We start from the raw sequence: 20,760 nt of genomic DNA, 5'->3' as shown, positions 1-20,760 counted from the left end.
GAAAGATATATTAAAACAACTGTTGATTCCTACTTACAAAAATGTGTTAGAAGAAAACAATAAGCTCAATTATGATCATATTTGAACTTGAGATATTTTACTGACTTATTCTCTCACGATTACCACAACTGCAAGTCTATGGGAAAATAAAATCACATCCAAGATTAGAGTATATTGCCATGATTGAGCTTGAATTTTTTTAAGTCCACAGTCAGAATGCAAAATTGAAAAGTTAATATCCAATTTTTGTCTCTCCCATAGTTCCATATGCCTATATTTCAACAAAATGGAGTCCACGAGAAGAAAAAAGACACTCTGTTTGTTAAAGAAGATGTTTATAGTATAAAGTTTAAACATGAGAAAAAGAAGGCAACTAGGCAAGGTTCCTATAGACTTAATTAGGACATTTGTCCTGTCCCACACTATGGTACTTTTTTCCAGTTATTTAGGACAGCGCTTTTTGTCTTCCTGTGATAAAATTTTCAAACTTGAGTATACTATAGTTGACGACGGGGCCATATATTATTCTGTAATTTTTCATCAGTATTCTGCTACTTTTGAAATATTTCGGATGATTCTCCTTTTTAATCTCCAATCCAACACAATAAACTCGATATTGAGGAGATACTAATATCAGATAGTTTTACTAATTTTGAGACGCAAAAACCGTAATCATATCACCAACTACAGCTCTATCGCAAATTATTACGTCCAAAACTCTAAGACATTGGCATGATTCCGCAATAATAAAAAACTGAGCACGAACTTTCACACGCATGGCTTTAATATCATATGTAACAGCACAACCTACCAGAGTACTAGTAATATTATTCGCTTTGGGTCTAGGTTCGCGCGACTTTAAAACTTATAATTAGAGTCTAAGACTTGATTTTTTGTATTGTCGATGTGAGATTCGCATTCTATAACTATTTTTTTCTTACACAATACAATTTTTCTACGAAAAAAAAAACCTTCTCTCTTTGTAGCCCGGCCCTTGCATATACCTATGTTTCAACTAAATGGCAGTCCATGACAAGAAAAACTATGTCTACAAAAGAAGCTGGATGTACTATACAGTTGAAACGTAATAGTTTATGTATAAGCTAATATATCGATGAGATTTAATAAATTATAGATCACTAAAAGAAATTTGTATAACCTTAACAGGTTCTGTTTTTATTTTGGAACAGTGGTACTATTTTTAGGTCTTATTTATTATTATTTTTATAATTAGAAGGATCGATATATTACTCCTAACATTCTTCTGCTTTTTTCTATTTTCTTAAACAAAAGCTGTGTTTACATTGTTATTTATTTCTAAGTCCCTTTTTTGACGGGAAAAAAAATACTCCTACTTAAGTAATCAACTTTGAACTTACGTTGAATATTTTTCATAGGCATAGCGCAATACAATAATAAAATAACTTCCTTAAAAAAGTTTCTCAGTGAATGTAACACAATGAGACTTTTTCTTTTACTCCTGTCAATGTATTATTTTCTTTCCTTAAGCACGGCCTAAGCATACAAATTTCGACAATTAACATACATATCTCAAATAAAATATTGCATAAAATATACCATTTCTTGAACAATTGGTTCGAGTCAAATTAAGATACTAAAAATAGAACAAAGGAAGTACAATTAGTCTGAATCAAGATTTTATTAATCAATGGAAATCGGGGAAAGACTTCTATTATTGGATGCTGGGTCCATGGATAGACCGACCCGGTCAACACGGTGATATGGCCCATCTTAGTTGAGGCTACTGATTTTAGGAGCATTGTCCTAAAATCACTCGAAAAAGTTGGCAATGTGGGACAATTCTGCTATGAAATTTGGACAAAGATAAGTGACCGAAACTATTTATTTTCGATAATCATAAAAGTATATAAAATTTATATTTTTTTTTTATAATATACCTGTTTATCCAAAAAATGAATAGAGTTGAATTTATACGCAGTTTCGAGGATATGTGACGTAACTTAACACAAAATGTAAGAATAAATAGAAATGTAAATATAGATTGGAGAGAATGCAAAATAGATAAAATTGTCAGGAACAATGAATCTTAGGATTCAACAAATAGAATCAATCTAAGAAATCTGAGAGAAAACAATTCTTTACTGTAGAAGAATATAACACTTTTATTCCAATATAAGCCTCAGACCAACTTTTCTTACAGAAATGGTAACCAAGCCCTTTTATAGTGGAGTGATTTGGCTCTAAGCATAATAAAATAAGCATTCAGTGGGAGACCCATGATAAGTCAGCTTTTCCACAATTTCTGCCAAGATTCTCTCTAGTGGGATTGCAACGATTTTTGTCTGCGAGCTCGATCTTGCTTAGAACCATCGATTTTGGTTTGAGCTTGATTTCGACTCGAGCTCATGATCTTGGTTCGAGCCCGATCCTGGCTCGAGGCCTCGAATTGATTCGAGGTCAATATTGGTTGGTCTCTAGATTGTCAGCATGATAGATCTACTCTGCATCATGGTTCGATTTCGATTCGAGCTTGATAATGATATCGAACTCGACACAGATCGGCCCCCCCGGGTTCGAGGTTAATTTGTTCTACCTTCGGGATCTTACTTCGATAGATCATCATTCGAACTCGATCGGACGTTCTAAGACCGAAATCTATTTCGATCGTATATAGATAGTCCCCTCGTTTCTCAGAAAGAATGTGGCGAGAAACGATATGATTTTTTAACGGCTCGATCGGATTATAACCTGACATTTCCATCGGGTTCGACCATGACGCATTTGGTAACTGTCCCGTCGGTTTAGTCTTTCAAGGCATTTAATGCATGTCAGGCAGTGGTCGGCCACCGCTGATACTGAACTGCCATCGCTTGAACCTATAAATAACCCTTTCTTTTATCTTTTACCACTTTTACATCGTCTATTTTCCAAATTTCCAAGTTCTTCTTCGTACTCTCCAACTTATCAGTAAATCTGTGATTTCTTTCTGCAAAAGCCCCTTTTCAATTCTACCAAATATTTGTCACTTTCTTCTATTCCTCACCTTTGAATTCGAAAATGGTGAAAACATCACAAACCATTCCTCATAAAGAGAAGGCTTCATCTTCATAGTGTGCCGCCGATGAGACACCGGCAGAAACACGGCCTGAGGAGTGTGTTCCCGAGGCGTATGTTCTTACTTCAGATTTTAAGGTCGATAAAGGTTCATCGGTCCCTGGCCGGTGTGAGCCGGTATCGAGGTACATGTGTTCGATAACCGAGAAGTACCTCAAATAGCTAAAGAAGGATTGCAATTAGGGTGAAAAAGAAATAATAATTCCTACCCCTGACGAAGATATCACTTCTTACATGAAAGGGTTTTTGAATGTGTATACTTACCCTTTCACTTTAGGTCCCCTCGATTCCGTTATTATTGACTTATGTCGTCAATACCAGGTAACCTTAGTCCAGGTCAATCCTTCTTTGTGGCGGATCGTTATCCTGATCTGATATTTTGTGAGCAAAATCGAGGGGATGCGGTTCACCCTCGACCATCTTATCCGATTGTACCGTCCTCGACTTTTTCGAGGAGGGTTAATAAAACTTCAGCGTCGGGCTACCAAGGCTCTATTCTCGAGTATTGATGAGGACAGGGACTGGGGTTAGATGGGCAGGTTCGTTCGAGTAAGGACTTCAGACCTGATTTCGACTGAAAAGATGCCCTTTTCCGAGGAGTGGAATATGAAACGTAAGTGTGATCTTGCTGCTACTTCTACTTTGTTATTTCATTTATTCTCTCATCGACACTCCTCTTTTTATGATGTTCCTGGATGCCCGGAGCAGTTCCCGATCTCAAGAACTGGGTACGAGCCCTTGTTTCGACCTCCACACACGCCGAACGCTTATGGCGTGATTTGTCAAAGGGTCGGTGGGAGGCCAAAAATCACGGTAAGCTCATTTCTCATACTCTTTGATGATCTGAACGAGGTGGTTTTCAAAATATTTTATTAAGGTTTTCCATATGCAGGTTTAGGTAAAGACGCGGTTTTGAGGCCCTTGTCAAATGAGGAGGAAATTTCGGCCTCTGTCCCAAAGCCGGTGAAGGAAAATAAAAGGAAAAGAACCTCTATTCTCGAAGATCCAAAACCGAAGAAGAGGATGGCTCGTAAGCCGAACAAGAATGTCATTCCTTTAACCGTGGAATCCGTTCTGCGCCTAAGGGATGAAGAAGAAGAAGAAGAAAACGATGAGTCCGCGCTGGTGGTCTGAATGAAGAGAACCATCGATGCCTCATCAGCGGCTGGATCGATGATGCTCCATGAGGCTCCGCCTCGAACTGAGGATATACGGGAGAAAGATTCGGGTAGAGTCCCCGAACTATCGAATATTGAAGACGCATCTCATCGGAGTCAACGGGTAGGGGATACGATCGAAGAGGCCCCCGAACCCCTTCGAACCGAGGAGAATGCTCCAGGCGATTCATTTGGGGCAGCAGCAATCGAGGATTTGCCTACCTTTCCCGCTTTTTTCCGCATGGGTGATTCGGGAAGCTCAAGCTCTGGGAGCCCTCGATCTAGACAGGCCTCATGATGAAGAAGATCCCTTTTGTGACCTGTTTATCGGCATTGAGGACGTTGCCGGTGCTTGTGATGAATTGGATCTTTTTCACGGATTGCGGCAGGCTTTGAATAAGGTGAGCTTTTAAAATTATTTTTTCGGTACTATCTTTATGTTCATTTTTCGTTAACTTCGCTTCTTGTTTCTTTGTAGGCAGCGGCAGTTCATCGAGAACAATGTTCTCGATCCCAAAATGAGCTGCATCGATATGAGATCTACCTACAACGGGCTACTGACGAGAGGAACTCCCTTAGACTTTCCTTAGGGAAGAGAGAAGAGGAAATAAAAGACCTCCGAGCTGAGCTGGCCAAGGCTTATCGAGATCAGGTTGATTTGTCTGAGCAGGTAATGATGCTTTTGAAAGCCTATGGGCTTGATACCGGAACGATAGCTAACAGTTCGGTCTCACAGCTGCAGCAAAAAATTGAGATAATTGGGAAGCTTCGTGAGGAGGTCGACGTGATAAGAACGGATTCTTTGCGGTGGAAAGAAGGTATGGACCGCTTTGCTGCAGAAAAAGAGACTGCTCGAGCCCAGTTATCATCGTCCAAAACTCAACTTCAGAAAATGAAGGAAAAAGGCCTGGTTCAAGCAAGAAGAATTGAGGAGCTTGAGGCTCGGTTGGCCTCTGTACTTGCCAAGGCCGAATCTGATGCCGAAAAGGCAAAGGCCGATGCAGATGCGCTCGTGGCCATCTATCGGGCCGATGCTGAAGCTGCCCAAGTCCAGGCAAGAGAGGCAGCCGAGTCCGCCGATACTCGAGCACATTGGGTCGTCGAACTTGCTAAGTGCCGGTCCCGAAGGGAAACTCTCTAGGAGATCCATGCTCGTGGTTTCGATCTCGCTAAAGAGATAAAAAGGGCCAAAGAACTCAAAGCCAATGCCGAAGCTCTGGTTTCTGATGGCGATGATGACGACGACGATAATGATGATGGGAGCAAGAGCGGATCCGAAAACGAGGGGGGAGGGGATAAGCAGAAGGTCGTAGGTCGGGGGGATCCTGATAAAGAAAAGACCGCTCCTGACCGAGAAGTTTAGTTCTTAGTTTTTACGTTGTAATCACTCATGCAGATAAATTTGTATATAGATATATCTCCTTTTTTTGCCGACTTGCTTCTGTTTTTGTTTCCTGTCTTGTGAGGACTTTATTCACGCCCTATGAATATTTTCACAGTGATTTAAATAACTTAATCAAATTTGGACTTCGTAGCCTCTGTAACCGAGCGAGCACTTACTCAAACTTGGAGCGATGTAGCCCTTAGGCTTATTAGTTGAGTCAATGATTCGATCTTGAAGAAATATAGCCCGTAGGCATAATGGTCGAGTGAGTGCTTGCTCGAACTCGAAATAAAAGTAGCCCGTAGGCTTAGTAGTCGAGTGAATGATTCGAACTCGAAGCAATGTAGCCCGTAGGCGTAATGTTCGAGTGAGTGTTTGCTCAAACTCGAAATAAAAGTAGCCCGTAGGCTTAGTCGAGTGAATTATTCGAACTCGAAATAATGTAGCCCGTAGGCGTAATGGTCGAGTGAGTGCTTGCTCGAACTCGAAATAAAAGTTTCCCGTAGGCTTAGTCGAGTGAATGATTCGAACTCGAAGTAATGTAGCCCGTAGGCGTAATGGTCTAGTGAGTATTTGCTTGAACTCGAAATAAAAGTAGCCTGTAGGCTTAGTCGAGTGAATGATTCGAACTCGAAGTAATGCAGCCCGTAGGCGTAATGGTCAAGTGAGTGTTTGTCCGAACTCGAAATAAAAGTAGCCCGTAGGCTTAGTGGTCGAGTTTATCTTAATTCTAATTGCATAATAAATCTCAAAATAGAGGAATTTTCCTTGGATATAAGATGCCGATAAAGAAGAGAACTTTCTTCGCACGTTATTACACGCCTGGGTTTGGGCCAATCTATATGAGCATGGTTCGCTTCGACCATTTGGCTCTTACAATTTTTCCTATTGGAACCCTGTTGTTGTGAAATAACTCTCTTGCGAGACCTCGGATATTGTTGTAAATGCTGCACGATCATTGGTCGCCTCATTAAAAACCTTGCCGAAAAACCCATTTGGGATAAAACCGATCTAAGGGAAAAAGAGTGCAACGCGTGCTTTCAAGCGAGAGATCCATCTTATCCCTTGTTCAGACTTCTGCAGGGGTCAGTTTTGAAATATAAACGAATATGGAAAGGTCGTATCTTAGAAGTAGTATCATTTTAGATGTGATACATTCTAGCTGCTTGATAGCCGTTTGCCGTTTATAATGCCGAGCATGTACGATCCCTTTCCGATGTTCTCGAGCACCTGATATGGTCCTTACCAATTCGGTCCTAGTTTTCCTTCGTTCAGATTTTGGGTATTGATGGTGATTTTTCTTAACTCTAAGTCCCCAGGCTTGAAATGGCGGAGCTTGGTTCTTCGATTATAATATCTTTCGATTCGCTGCTTTTGGGCGGCCAATTGGACGAGAGCAGCTTCTCGTCTTTCGTCTGATAGTTCAAGGCTGGTATTCATAGCCTCGTTATTTGATTCTTCCATTGCGAATCGAAATCTGGCACTGGGTTCATCAACTTTGACTGGTATCAATGCTTCGGACCTATATACTAAGGAGAATGGGGTCGCCCCCGTATTGGATTTTGACGTCGTCCTATATGCCCAAAGGACTTCGGGTAGGATTTCTCTCCATTTCCCTTTAGAGTCGTTCAACCTCTTCTTTAAGTTTTGACTGACAGTTTTGTTCGTTGATTCGGACTGTCCATTCCCACTGGGGTGGTATGGCATTGATATTATCCTTCTTATCTTGTGGTCTTCGAGGAATCTTGTTACTTTGCTGCCAACAAATTGTTTTCCATTGTCACACACTATTTTGGCGGGTATCCCGAATCGGCGTATGATATGATCCCAAATAAAGTCTATAACATCTTTCTCTCTTATTTTCTCGAACGCCTGCGCTTCAACCCATTTAGAAAAATAGTCAGTCATAAATAAAATGAATTTGGCTTTACCTGGGGTCGATGGCAGAGGGCCGACGATATCCATTTCCCACTTCATGAACGACCATGGGGATAGGACTGAGTGGAGTTGCTCTCCGGGTTGGTGGATCATCGGTGCAAACCTTTGACATTTGTCACATTACGAACAAATTCCTTCGCATCTTTGCCCATATCGATCCAATAATACCCTGCTCTGATTATTTTTCGAACTAATGTATCGGCTCCAGAGTGATTCCCGCAAGTACCCTCGTGCACTTCCCATAGGATATAATCGGTATCTCCCGGACCCAAGTATACTGCCAACGGTCCATCGAATGTTCTTCGGTACATCGTTCCGTCCGAAGCTAACGTGAATCGAGCAGCTTTAGTCCGCAGGGTTCTGGAATCTTTAGGGTCCGATGGGAGTTTTCCGCTCTTCAAGTATTCAATATACTTGTTTCTCCAATCCCAGGTTAAGCTTGTAGAATTTATTTCGGCGTGACCATCTTCGATTACCGATCTCGAAAGTTGAACAACATTCCCCGAGCTCGAGTTATCTACCTCGACCGACGACCCCAAATTCGCAAGCACATCAGCCTCATTATTATGTTCCCGTGGTACATGCCGTAAAGTCCATTGTGTGTAATTGTGCAAAGTGACAAGCAGTTTATCTAAATACCTTTGCATTCTACCTTCTCGAACTTTGAAGTTTTGTTTACTTGACTCACTACCAGCAAGGAGTCGCAATTGGCTTCAATGACTTCTGCTCCCAAGTTTTTAGCTAGCTCGAGACCTGCAATCATGGCTTCATACTCGATCTCGTTGTTAGTCAACCTGATAGTTTTAAAAAATTGCCTAATAGTGTTACCCGTGGGTGGTTTCAAACCTATGCCCAGCCCGGACTCTTTCACGTTCGAAGCCCCATCCGTAAAAAGGATCCATACCCCCGACGATGTACCTAATTTCAATAGGAGTTCTTTTTCGACTTTGGGTACGAGGGTTGGCGTGAAATCGGCCACGAAGTTTGCTAAAATTTGAGACTTGATGGTCGTATGGGGTTGATATTCGATATTGTACCCACTGAGTTCGACGGTCCATTTGGCCAGTCGGCCTGATAACTCGGGGTTGTGCAAAATATTACGAAGCGGGTAAGTGATTAACACACATATGGGATGACATTGAAAGTACGGCCTTAACTTTCTTGAGGCGCTTATTAGTGCAAGTGCCAATTTTTCTAAGAGCGGATATCTAGTTTCCACTTCTCCTAAGGTCCGACTCGTATAATAAACGGGAAATTGCATACCTTGCTCTTCTCGAACTAGGACACCGCTTACGGCGACTTCCGATACTGCCAAGTACAAACAAAGTTTTTCGTCTATTTTTGGAGTGTGAAGTAGTGGTGGGCTTGATATATATCGCTTTAGTTCCTCTAATTCTTGCTGGCACTCCGAGGTCCAAGCAAAATCGTTCTTCTTTTTGAGTAGAGAGAAAAATTTGTGACTTCGGTCAGATGATCTTGAAATGAACCGGCCTCTGCAATCCGACCCATTAGCCTTTGTACGGCCTTCACGCTGTCCACGATGACGATGTCTTCGATGGCTTTGATTTTATCGGGGTTAATCTCTATTCCCCGATGTGACACCATGAAGCCGAGGAACTTGCCCGAACCGACCCCGAAGGCACATTTTTCGGGATTGAGCTTCATGTTGTATTTCCTCAAAATTTCGATCGTTTCCTGCAAATGGGCCAAATGGTCCTCTGCGCGCAGGGATTTAACTAGCATGTCATCAATATAAACTTCCATTGATTTTTCCATTTGTTCTTCGAACATTTTATTTACTAGGCGTTGGTAAGTAGCCCTTGCATTTTTTAGCCCGAAGGGCATCACATTATAATAATACGTTCCATATTTGGTGACAAATGAAGTCTTTTCCTGGTCCTCCGGGTTCATCTGGATTTGATTATACCCGGAATAGGCATCGAGAAAAGTGAGGATCTCGTGGCCGGCTGTGGCATCGATCATGCGATCGATGTTGGGCAGCGGAAAAGAATCTTTGGGGCATGCTTTGTTCCAAACCTTATAGTCCACACACATTCTAAGTTTGTTCCCTTTTTTAGGGACTACAACTATGTTGGCTAGCCATTCGGGATATTTCACCTCCCGAATGGACCCTACTTTGAGAAGCTTGGTTACCTCGTCTTTTATGAATGCGTGCTTTCTCTCGGACTGGGGTCTTCTCTTTTGCTTCACCGGTCTGAACCTGGGGTCCAAACTTAGTCGATACGTCGTTATGTCTGGCGGGATACCTGTTATATCTAAATGGGACCAGGCAAAACAATTGATATTATCGATAAGAAATTGAACGAGTTTCTTCCTGAGTTCGGGGCTCAACCTCGTTCCCAAGTATACTTTTCGCTCGGGCCAGTGCTCGATTAATGTGACTTGCTCTAGCTCCTCGATTGTTGATTTGGTGGCATCGGAGTCATCGGGAATCACAAAAGATCGAGGTACCCTTTGATCATCATCCTCTTCGATTTTCTGGTTGTCTGGCTGGGTTGAAGCCGATGCATGTGATTGCTATTTGGTGTCCCGTTCTCCTTCCGGGCCCGATCCTTTTATCGACGAAAGTGAGGATATTGGTTTAGTTTCATCGACGACGAACATTTCCTTTGCGGCTAGTTGTTCTCCGTACACCGTTTTGACACATCTCGATGTCGGGAATTTGAGGGCCTGGTGTAGGGTCGAAGGTACAGCTCTCATGTTGTGGATCCATGACCTTCCGAAAAGGGCATTGTATCTCATATTGCCTTCGATCACGTGAAACTTCGTTTCCTGGATGGTTCCGGCCACGTTTATTGGTAGGATTATCTCACCCCATGGTGGTTTCACATGCCATATTGAACCTGTTTAGAACCAGAGTTGCGGGTATGATCTGATATTGTAGGCCGAGCTGCTCTACTACCTTCAATCGGATGATGTTGGCCGAGCTACCTAGATCGATTAACACACACTTAATTTTAATTTTATTCATGAGTACGGATATTACCAGTGCATCGTTGTGAGGTTGGATGACCCATTCTGCATCTTCATCATCAAAGGACAAAGTCCCCATGGGTGCGTAATCTTGAGTCCGAGATCGCTTTTCCCTCACCATCGATGTTTTAGTGCGTTTAAGCACTGGTCCCTGAGGGGTATCGATGCCGCCGATGATCATGTGGATGACGTGTTGTGGTTCTTCTTGCTCGTTTTGCTTGCTAAAATTCCTGTTTTTAAAATGGTTCTTCACCCTATCACTCAGAAATTCCCGAAGGTGCCCTTTGTTAAATAAGCGAGCTATTTCCTCTCTTAGTTGCTTGCAATCTTCCGTTCTGTGGCCATGGGTACCATGATATTCGCACATTTGATTGGGATTTCTTTGGGCAGGGTCGATCTGCATGGGCCGAGGCCATTTAGTGTCTTTGATGCGTCCGATGGCTGACACGATAGCGGATGCACCAACGCTGAAGTTATATTCTGATAATCGAGGTGCTTCTATAGGATCGACATATTTATCGAAGCCGCTCTTACTCATAAGCCCCCGAGAATTTTGTCCTCGATCAATCCTTCGATTGTTCTGAACTGCATTGCGTGCTGAACCGTTGTTCACACGATCTGCTACGTACGGTCGATATCGGTCTCTGTTCGTTCTTTGTTCTCTATCGATCTCCTTTTGGTTTTTAGTAACTGTCCTGTTTTGATGAACAGGCCCGTACGGAGCCCCCAACTGATCATCCTCGACCCTAATTTTTAATTGGTATCGGTTGTGTATACTGCCCAAGTTATCGCTGGATACTCGATCAAATTTTGTTTCGGTCGATGTGATGCTGTCGAACTTAGCTCGTTCAACCCTTAGGTGAAAGCTTGTACGGCCCAATCGTCTATGACCGGGGGTAATTCCATGCGTTCCATTTGAAATCGGTATACGAATTCCCTCAGCATTTCATTCTCCCTTTGCTTTACTTTGAAGAGTTCTGATTTCCTTGTTGCAACCTTTATGGCACCAGCATGTGTCTTTACGAACGAATCTACTAACATGACAAAAGAATCGATGGAATTCGGCGGTAAATTGTGGTACCGGATCATCGCTCCCTTCGAGAGGGTCTCCCTGAACTTTTTCAACAACACGGATTCGATCTCATCGTCCTCCAAATCGTTGCCTTTTATGGCACATATGTAAGAGGTGACATGTTCGTTAGGATCGGTCGTACCGTTATATTTGAAAATTTCGGGCATACGGAATTTTTTGGGGATTGGCTTCGGCGCCGCACTCGACGAAAAAGGCTTTTGTATGAATTTTTTCGAATCAAGCCCCCTTATTATTGGTGGAGCCCCCGGAATTTGATCGACCCTGGCATTGTACGTTTCCACCCTCTTGTCGTTGGCTTTGACTCGTTTTGTGAATTCCTCGAGCAGTTTAGTAATTTCGGGAGTAGTCCCCGATTCTTGCTCGTTAGATTTCACTATGGCGGGCTCCGTTCTGGGGTGACTTCTCGAAGTGGATTGGAATCCGGCCTGCTTTGTGCGCGAGTTTGGCTCTGTAGCTAAGTTATCGCTACTTGTTAGGCTTGTAGCATCTCGAAGATCATACGTAAGCTGGCCCCGATTTTTCCCGCGTTTTGGGTGTCTTAGGCTACGGATCGAGTACCGCCCTGAATGCTTCTTTCCGGTTCGGAACACTGATTCGCCTCCAAAGCTATTTGTGAATTGACATCCAATGGTATTTCGGCTCGAATTTCGGGTACTTAGATTCGAGCCTCGGTGCCATTGTTTATTGGCCTTCCGGCCCCAGGTGCCAAGTTGTTGGTTTCATCTTGAAGGCCGGCTTCGTTATCGATCGGTGAAACCATTTGATTGGTAATTATTCGTAGCTGATCCGAAATTCAAGATGTTTTCGAAAATAAGCGCAAAGCACAATGGCGTGTTTTTTCAGATTTGTATCAAATAACCACTGTTATCCTCGGCCCCACGGTGGGCGCCAAACTGTTTACCCGAAAAATAGATAGAGTTGAATTTATACGCAATTCCGAGGATATGTGGCATAACTTAACACAAAATATAAGGATAAATAGAAATGTAAATATAGATTGGAGAGAATGCGAATTAGATAAAATTGTCAGGAACAATGAATCTTAGGATCCAACAAATAGAATCAATCTAAGAAATCTGAGAGAAAACGATTCTTTACTGTAGAAGAATATAACACTTTTATTCTAATGTAAGCCTCAGACCAACTTTTCTTACAGAAATGGTAACCAAGCCCTTTTATAGTGGAGGAATTTGGCTCTAAGCATAATAAAATAAGCATTCAGTGGGAGACCCATAATAAGTCAGCTTTTCCACAATTTCTGTTAAGATTCTCTCTAGTGAGATTGCAACGGCTTTTGTCTGCGAGCTCGATCTTGCTTAGAACCCTCGATTTTGGTTTGAGTTTGATTTCGACTCGAGCTCGTGATCTTGGTTCGAGCCCGATCCTGGCTCAAGGCCTCGAATTGATTCGGGGTCAATGTTGGTTGGTGTCTAGATTGTCAGCATGATAGATCTACTCTGCATCATGATTCGATTTCGATTCGAGCTTGATAATAATATCGAACTCGACACGGATCGGCCCCCCGGGTTCGAGGTTAATTTGTTCCACCTTCGGGTCTTACTTTGATAGATCATCGATCGAACTCGATCGGACGTGCTAAGGCCGAAATCTATTTCGACTGTATTTTCTCTAAAAATATATATATATATATATATATATATATATATATATATATATATATATATATATAAAATTGGCTATTATTTTGAAAGTGGCGGTGGACAGTGCAAATTTCCCATGAATTTCCCCCATTTCTCTCACTATTTGGACAATTAACTCGTGATCAAATAAAGAAGAGAGCATTTCATGACAAATAAATAGAGTAAGATGGAGACAAGTTCTTGCCAATTTAGACTTCAAAAGTAAAATTGGACACGAAAGTCTATAAACGTCATCCAGTGAAGACGCAAATGGTAAGTTAATTATTTGGTAAACACTGAAGTGAAAGATTGTACTAGGAGATAAAAGATAGATGTGTCTCACCAAAGACATCAATTGTATAGACCTACTATACACTTTTAGGCTTTGACTTCTGTTGGTAGTCCAAACTCCAAAATGGCACAGTACGCGTACCTATTTCCTAGTCGCCTTAAAAGAATTTGCCTATAATTCCATGTAATGGCTGCTAAACTTTTTATTTTTTATTGTTAATTTGGACCATGTCTCAATTTGTGTGTGTTATTCTCGTGCAAGGGCCATGTTATGGTCTATCTTCTTTGTATCATTCTAATTTTATCGGATATTTTCGAACTAATGACTGCTAACTCACTTCAATATCTGATTCTAGTCCTTTGCCAGGTCCCAGACTGAGTTCTTATGATAGAATCTTACATAAATATCTCAAATAATTTCTAAGTTACCAACTTCTTGCCATTAATCATAAACTTATTAAAACTAGTCAAGCACATATAAAAATTAAAAATTCAAATGAATAAGGATTCTTTCTCTTTAAGAATCACACACAAAGATCTCCCTCCATCTTTTAAGCGTGATCAACAACATTAGATGCAAGACGGAAAGGAATGAATAAGATAGCAAACAAGGTGATAAAACAAAAAAAAAAATACAAGATTCCAAAATCTAAGCAAAAAGGGACCTTTTTCAATAGTTATGATTGAAATCTATTGAAAACATATAGATGAGTCAATATACAAAATTTGAGGAAGATCGGAGGTAATTGACTGATTTGGTATCAAAATTCCTTGTTAAAATCGAGTTTTAAAAATTCTTCTGCGGCACACGTATCAAACATATATCACGCATGTATCTCACACACATATATACATGGATATACTTGTAATACACATTTGACACGAATATGATACATATGTGATACACATATCATCATTTTTCATATTTTATCTTCTATTTCGAATTTTCGATTAAAATTACCTCAAAACTCTACCAAATCATCCCAAAACTGAGATTTAAACTCCTTAAGATGTATCCAATCTATTCCAACAACATCCACTCAAAAGAAAGCAAAATTTTGATACTTTTTTTTTTGTTGCAAATAGCTAATTGGATAATATTGGTAATATTTTATGAATTGACTAATTTTCGTACTAACTTACTTATGGGCTGACATAACATGTAATTTCTTTTTATTTCGGCTGAAATTCAAAAATAGCCAGATTTACAAGTGGTAATTGAAAAATAGTCACAGTTTCAAAATTAATCGAAATTTAGCCATTTTTCATGTAAAGATAAATCTGAACGAAAACACTATTTAAAATCTGAAAAATATTCCAGCATAATATACTGGAGTTCGAATTTTTTACATGTGAACTTCCAGTATAATATGCTGGAGTTTCAGCATAATATATTGGTACAATATAATATGTTGGAAGTTCATACACAGGTGCTCCAATCTCTAGTATATTATGCTGGAACTTTCTGTGTGCTCGAGTTTCAGCATGATATGCTGGAAATTCATACATAGGTGCATCAATCTCCAGTATATTATGCTGGAACTTTCCGTGTTGCAGCAAAATAGTAGGTATTTTTCAATGACTATGCAAACACTGATTATTTTTCAATTACGAGTCCGAAAACTGACTAGCCCGTGCTATTTTCACCTTTATTTCTTACCGAAAGTATTATGATTGTGGTTAATCCAAATTCCAACAGGAGCACACTAATCACTGGCTTTTTACATTCTCATACAGGATAATATGGACCTGCATCATTCTTGATTCAAATAACAAATTGGGTCCTCTCTGAAGTTGGACCATGGATCAGTTTTATCCTAAACAACCAAAATTCCCCTTTTCAAATTAGGATCACATGATAATCATGTCAGATGTGCTTCCCTTTCGCTAAATATAAGTTTATAAACATTATCTTGAGCTTCATTTACACCAGGTGGCCCCTTTTCTGGTGTTTGTATTTAGAAAGTTGACCAGCTTTTCAAAATTAGACCAGCGGTTTGAAGTTTGAAGGTGGCCACCTGGCCTGAAGTTTAAATTTCAAAACTAATACAGTCAAACCTCTTTATATCAGCTTCATTTATTTCGATATTTTTTTGCTGCTATGGTAAAATGTTGTTATATAGGACATATATTGTAACATAACATAAGAATCGGTTCCGAAAAAAACTTGACTTTTATAGTGCATGACTATTATATAGAGATATTGTTATAAAGAGGTCTGACTATATTTAAAAAGGCATGTGTCTTATTTAAAACCCGATATTCAAAATATCCCTCTAATGTTTTATTGGAGGGGATCAGAAGTTTCCTCCTATAGAGGCAATACCACGCCCTGCTGCAGCAGGGATATGAAAAAGAAATAGAGTATAAAACTTGTTAATTGTGTAGATGAGTACAATAATAAGATTCACAGCTCAAGCTGATCAATCTACAAGGTTCCAACAAGAGGAAGTTGTACTTTAAATGACAAAACAATTGATTCTCAATATGAACTAGTTCCTGACGGCACACAGACAAATAACAAGATCAACGGGCAGCACATGTCCAATTTGCCGCACAGCACGGGGAGTTTTTCAGAGTTCCTAGAGCCCCTCGTAAGGCTTGTTGGAAAACCCGTTGTCGGACAAATTTGCCGAGCACAGGAGCACAGTATCATGTTAATGAACCAGGTATGGGTTGGAAAAGGGGAGGGCAGCCATGATATTTTGTAATACAAGTGTTGATCTTACAAGAAAATTATGTACAAGACATACTTTTCAAGAAGCAAAATTTCAAAAGCATCCAGCACTAAACAACTAGTACAACTGGTCAACTGCCAAGTAATCATAACTTGTAACCTAAACATGTGGTGGATTCTTCTCATCAATAATGGGGATCCTATTATATTTACCAAATCAAGTTGTATTATAAGAAATATGCACATATCTAACAGCACGTTTAATGTTTGTAGCACAGTGTTTGTAGTCTTCTATGCTTCACAAGCACTTATGCTCTTGTAACAGGTTCCAGCACTGTTCTGCATGCGTCTGTTCAGAAAGACATGTCTTATATGGAGCTTAATTGTTCTTAGAAACCTGGGTAAACGAATCTAGAATCTAGAATCTCCAACTGTCTTTTTATCCAGGGGGGATCATCCGTCCTGAGCCAAAGAACTTCACCAGTATCTCTGTGCTTAAAGTCTGGGTATTTAGGATTGACTTTACTCTTCCTGAAGTCCATCCATTCATAAGGGCTAGCGAAGAAAATTTGCCACAAATGGATCCGGTTCCTGTACTTCTCCAATTCATCTTCATCTGAAAACGCAAGTGAATGGACCTAGAAATAAGTTAACGAGTTCGAAGAAGCATGGATATGTAGGATCAACAAATTTCAATACCCAACATGCCCAGACTGGGCACCGTCAATGGTTTTATTAATTGGATTTTTTAATTGGATTACTGGGCCTCCAAGCTGTTTGGTTTGGCGCCAAAATCAGTGTGTAGCTCTAGATTACAGTCTTGATTGAACTCCAAAGACCCGGAGCAGAATCAAGCATTCAGTGTCGAATGTTTTGACACAACATTCAAAGCAGCAAAATTGTTAGCAGGAATATCCAAGCCAGCTCATATTTCAGTTCATCTCTCAATATCCCATTGTTCCAATAATCAACTACATGGAATGGTCACTGGCGGAAAGAGAAATATAAAAAGAGGATAACCTAAACCCTGATTATGTGAAGCATATTATAAAGTCTCTTTAGTTGTTCTTCCTTTCTTTCTTTTATCAACACAGAAATTCCCACCCCCTCCATTCTACCTCGACGAATTAAAAGGTGGAAGCTACAGAGGATATCTTACAATAAGCTGCATTTTCCTCTACTAAGTAATAGCATACTTAGATTTTAAAATCACGATATAGTGAATGTGTCATAAAATAGTAATTGATTTTTTATAATTTCTAAAGTTCCATCCTAGAAATTTTGAAGTTATCCTCCTGCGATCTGCTATTTTTGAATTATCCAGATATGTCGTGCATACAATCAATCAACTGTCCTCAATCCCATACTACTCGCTTACTTGGGGTTGGTCATAGAAATCCTCTATATGGCATTCTGCTCTATTCAGGCCCATTGCACTCCAATATAGAGAACCTTTACCAATTGCCAGTGTTATCAAAGGCGAAAAGCGCAAAAAAGCTCTAAGGTATGTTGGGGCTTTAAGCGCAAAGTGTAAATAAAGCGTGGGCTTTAACGAAGAAAGGCGCAAATTGAGAAAAAACTACAAATATGTATATGTAGTCCAAAACTAATATCTACAAGCATGAATACCAAATATATGGATTAAGAAATTGAAGAAAATTTACAATAAAGTGAAATATCAATTGTGTGTGGCTTCTTCAGGATTACACTCATTAGCAAGGAAAAGTATGTCTTAGAGCTTTGATGACAATGCTGAACCGCCCGCTAAGCGAGGCGAAGCACTCAATATGTTTTGAGCCTCGCTTCAGGGATTAAGCACGCTTTTGATAACACTGCCAATTGCTTACAATCTATGGACGGAATCAATTTATAGAAACGCTCAGAAAGCCAACCTGTACCTCCTGATTCTTTCTTCTCAAGTTCTGGGCAGGCCGAGGCTTGAAAATCTGGAGTAACAAAATTTATTTCCTTGACAACTACCTTCACAAAAGAATGAATACATGAAAACATGGAAAAATAAAAAAAGAAAGCATTTTGTGCGCCACAAGATACATAAAAATAGGGGAAAAGCAAAAGAGAAAACATTACAGGAAACAGAACAAGGATCTTGAATTTGCAAAGACACATCTCAGACAGGATCATATTTTCTGTAATGTATAGCTTATATGCCATCTTTTTTGTTCTTTGAAGATCCAAAAGAAAAATCAACAGTCAAAGTACAAGTACGCTTATGCCACACCTTCCTTTGTTAACCTTTGTCTTTGGAGAGATTTTCAATAAATAAATAGAGCAGCCCGGTGCACTAAGATCCCGCTATGCGCGGGGTCCGGGGAAGGGCGGAATCATACACGAATGCTAAACATAAAACGGCAGATGCAATTCTGATTAATTACCTCTCTGAAAGCTAAATTTGAGTGCTATATCAAAGAGAAGAAAATGGAATGTTACAAGCACATTACCGGACTTCTCTTAATGGATATCTGCAACCATACCATTCCCCTCACCATCATAGAACGTTGAGGTGCAGACACAACAGCAGAACAGTTTGAGTTTGAAAGTTAAGTCTATCTGAAGATGAATTCTTATAGAAGTCTAAAACATTAATAATCCATAAGGCAAATAATGATAATCTCATGAAGAGGAAACAGGCTATGTTCCCTCTAATGTGTAATTTTATCCCCCCCGGCGTCCTGAGAAAAAAAGGTCACTGAGTTCGTTAAAGAAAGGAAACCTGGTGCTTGCAACTTTGTATCCGAATGCTCCCTATACTCTAATACGCCTTATTGCAACTGGACAGATAAAATTCAGTCACATTTTTGTGCAAAATAGCTGAAACTTGTCATAGTCCTGGATCATAACTTAATGGCAATGCCCAAAAGACACTCACAAATTTGCTGGATAACCAACATGCCAAAGTCTCTAATAGATGCAAGGAATTTGGATGACCAGGGTATGAAATGTGGAGGGCGCATGCCTAATAATTTTGAGATCATGCAATTGCACCATAGTTAACTTATTAACAAATACTAGACAATCTTGTATATATATGAGGAGCTATAGTGTTACTTTTATTTTCATTTTTACTTTTAATTTTATTTGATATGATGATAACATAAGTTGAGCTTAAAATGGAGAGTTGAGGATTCATATAGCCGACCCCAACTTGTTTGGGACTGAGGCATAGTTGTTGACTTGTTGTATAATGTTAATTGGTTAACAGACAATAACATTCTAAACAAACTAACACGGGGAAGTACAAAACTATCAAGCTAAAAAGTTTACCCAATTTTTTGCAAATACTTTTATATAGAAATACTTTTTGACAAGAGTGGGTTGCTCGAGTGGTAAGTGTTAAGCACCCTCCATTTCCAAGAGATTGTGAGTTCGAGTTACCCAAACCCCAAGAGCAAGGTGGGGAGTTATTGGAGGGAGGAGCCGAGGGTCTATTGGAAATGGCCTTTCTACCCCAGGGTAAGGTCTGCGTACACACTAAACTCTCAGACCACACTAGTGGAATTATACTGGTTGTTGTTGTTGTACTTTTATATAGAAATAACTCTACATAAAATGGGCATAAGAAAAAATGGCTTTTTTCTTGTTCTGGATTACAAACCTCGTGTCTCATCATGCGTTTACCATTCTCGTCAGTCTTCATGTATGATTTCAAATGACCCCAAACATACACCAAATCCTTCGGTTTCAAATGCTCCATTGACACTTCCGCCATTTCATCCCATATTTTCAGCATAACTCTGCGCACCGACAAACTTTATTCATTAAAAACAGAAATATCAATAAGGAAATTTGCAAATCAGAAATAAAATTAAAGTCTTACTTAAAAGAGGGGCGGGAATGAGAAGAGGCGGAGACATTGAGGAAAGTATGAAGGCCAAAAGCGCCGTTAGTGGTGTTAATTCTTCTGAACGGAGAATCAATTTTTCCTATGAGACTGACGGAGTTGCGGAGAACTTGGTGTTGTTTTATAGTTGACGGCCGTTGGAATTTAAGGGCGTGCTGATACACTGCACTTTCCTCGCCTTCACTATCACCGTAATAGAAATCCCACGGCCCGTGATTCGCCGCCGACGACGACGAGAAGTGCTGGTGGCGGCGAAATTGAGCTGCCCTTTTGAATATGGAGAGGGAACGGGCGGCTGCTGCTGCCATGGAACTTTTGGGAACTTTTGGCCGCTTTCTTTTCGGCGGGTGTTTTTAGTCTCTATCAACTCTCTAATCACTAGTTTAATTATGGTTTCATTCTTTTTCTTTTTTCTTTTTTATGCTAGCGGTGTATATGGATCGGATTGGTTCGATTTTTATCTAAACCAAATTAAACCAAACTAATTATATCAGTTTGGATTGATTTGGTTTTGTAATATTTTTGGGTTTTTTTATTACATTAATTTTTGGTTACGTGCGTTACACGTGTAAGCTTGTCTATTAATAATTTTTTTTTATATATAACAAGAATAAATTGTGTATAATAACAA

At 40.1% G+C, this 20,760-nt stretch overlaps 1 protein-coding gene and 1 pseudogene across 2 annotated transcripts; both read right to left on the bottom strand.

Moving 5' to 3' along the window:
• Window positions 1–13,808: 13,808 nt before the first annotated feature.
• LOC117281689 (U6 spliceosomal RNA) lies at window positions 13,809–13,917 on the bottom strand (annotated as a pseudogene).
• A 2,348-nt stretch (window positions 13,918–16,265) lies between these two features.
• Window positions 16,266–20,502, bottom strand: LOC104117160 (protein OSB1, mitochondrial-like). 2 transcript variants are annotated; one of them, XM_009628168.4, is made up of 4 exons: window positions 20,106–20,501; window positions 19,884–20,022; window positions 18,169–18,250; window positions 16,266–16,886 (listed from the first exon to the last, which is right to left on the bottom strand). In XM_009628168.4, the coding sequence occupies exons 1-4, from the start codon at window positions 20,435–20,437 to the stop codon at window positions 16,660–16,662; spliced, it is 780 nt and encodes a 259-aa protein (XP_009626463.1). In that variant the 5' UTR covers window positions 20,438–20,501; the 3' UTR covers window positions 16,266–16,659. The 2 variants fall into 2 exon arrangements, with proteins under 2 accessions (XP_009626463.1, XP_009626462.1); XM_009628167.4 differs by having other exon boundaries at window positions 16,363–16,886; window positions 18,163–18,250; window positions 20,106–20,502.
• Between the last annotated feature and the right edge of the window lie 258 nt (window positions 20,503–20,760).

The sequence above is a fragment of the Nicotiana tomentosiformis genome, chromosome 4 (genome assembly GCF_000390325.3).
Source record: "Nicotiana tomentosiformis chromosome 4, ASM39032v3, whole genome shotgun sequence".
Lineage (NCBI taxonomy): Eukaryota > Viridiplantae > Streptophyta > Magnoliopsida > Solanales > Solanaceae > Nicotiana > Nicotiana tomentosiformis.
The sequence above is the reverse complement of the archived record's forward strand: the minus strand, read 5'-3'. Positions and strand labels throughout refer to the sequence as shown.

Coding starts and splice junctions, on each gene's coding strand:
- LOC104117160 (XM_009628167.4), bottom strand. CDS start 20,437: ATGGCAGCAGCAGCCGCCCGTTCCCTCTCCATATTCAAAAGGGCAGCT. Junction 18,251..19,883: donor AACGCATGATGAGACACGAG/GTTTGTAATCCA, acceptor TCTTTTGTGAAG/GTAGTTGTCAAGGAAATAAA. Junction 16,887..18,162: donor GAAAGAATCAGGAGGTACAG/GTTGGCTTTCTG, acceptor TTGCGTTTTCAG/ATGAAGATGAATTGGAGAAG.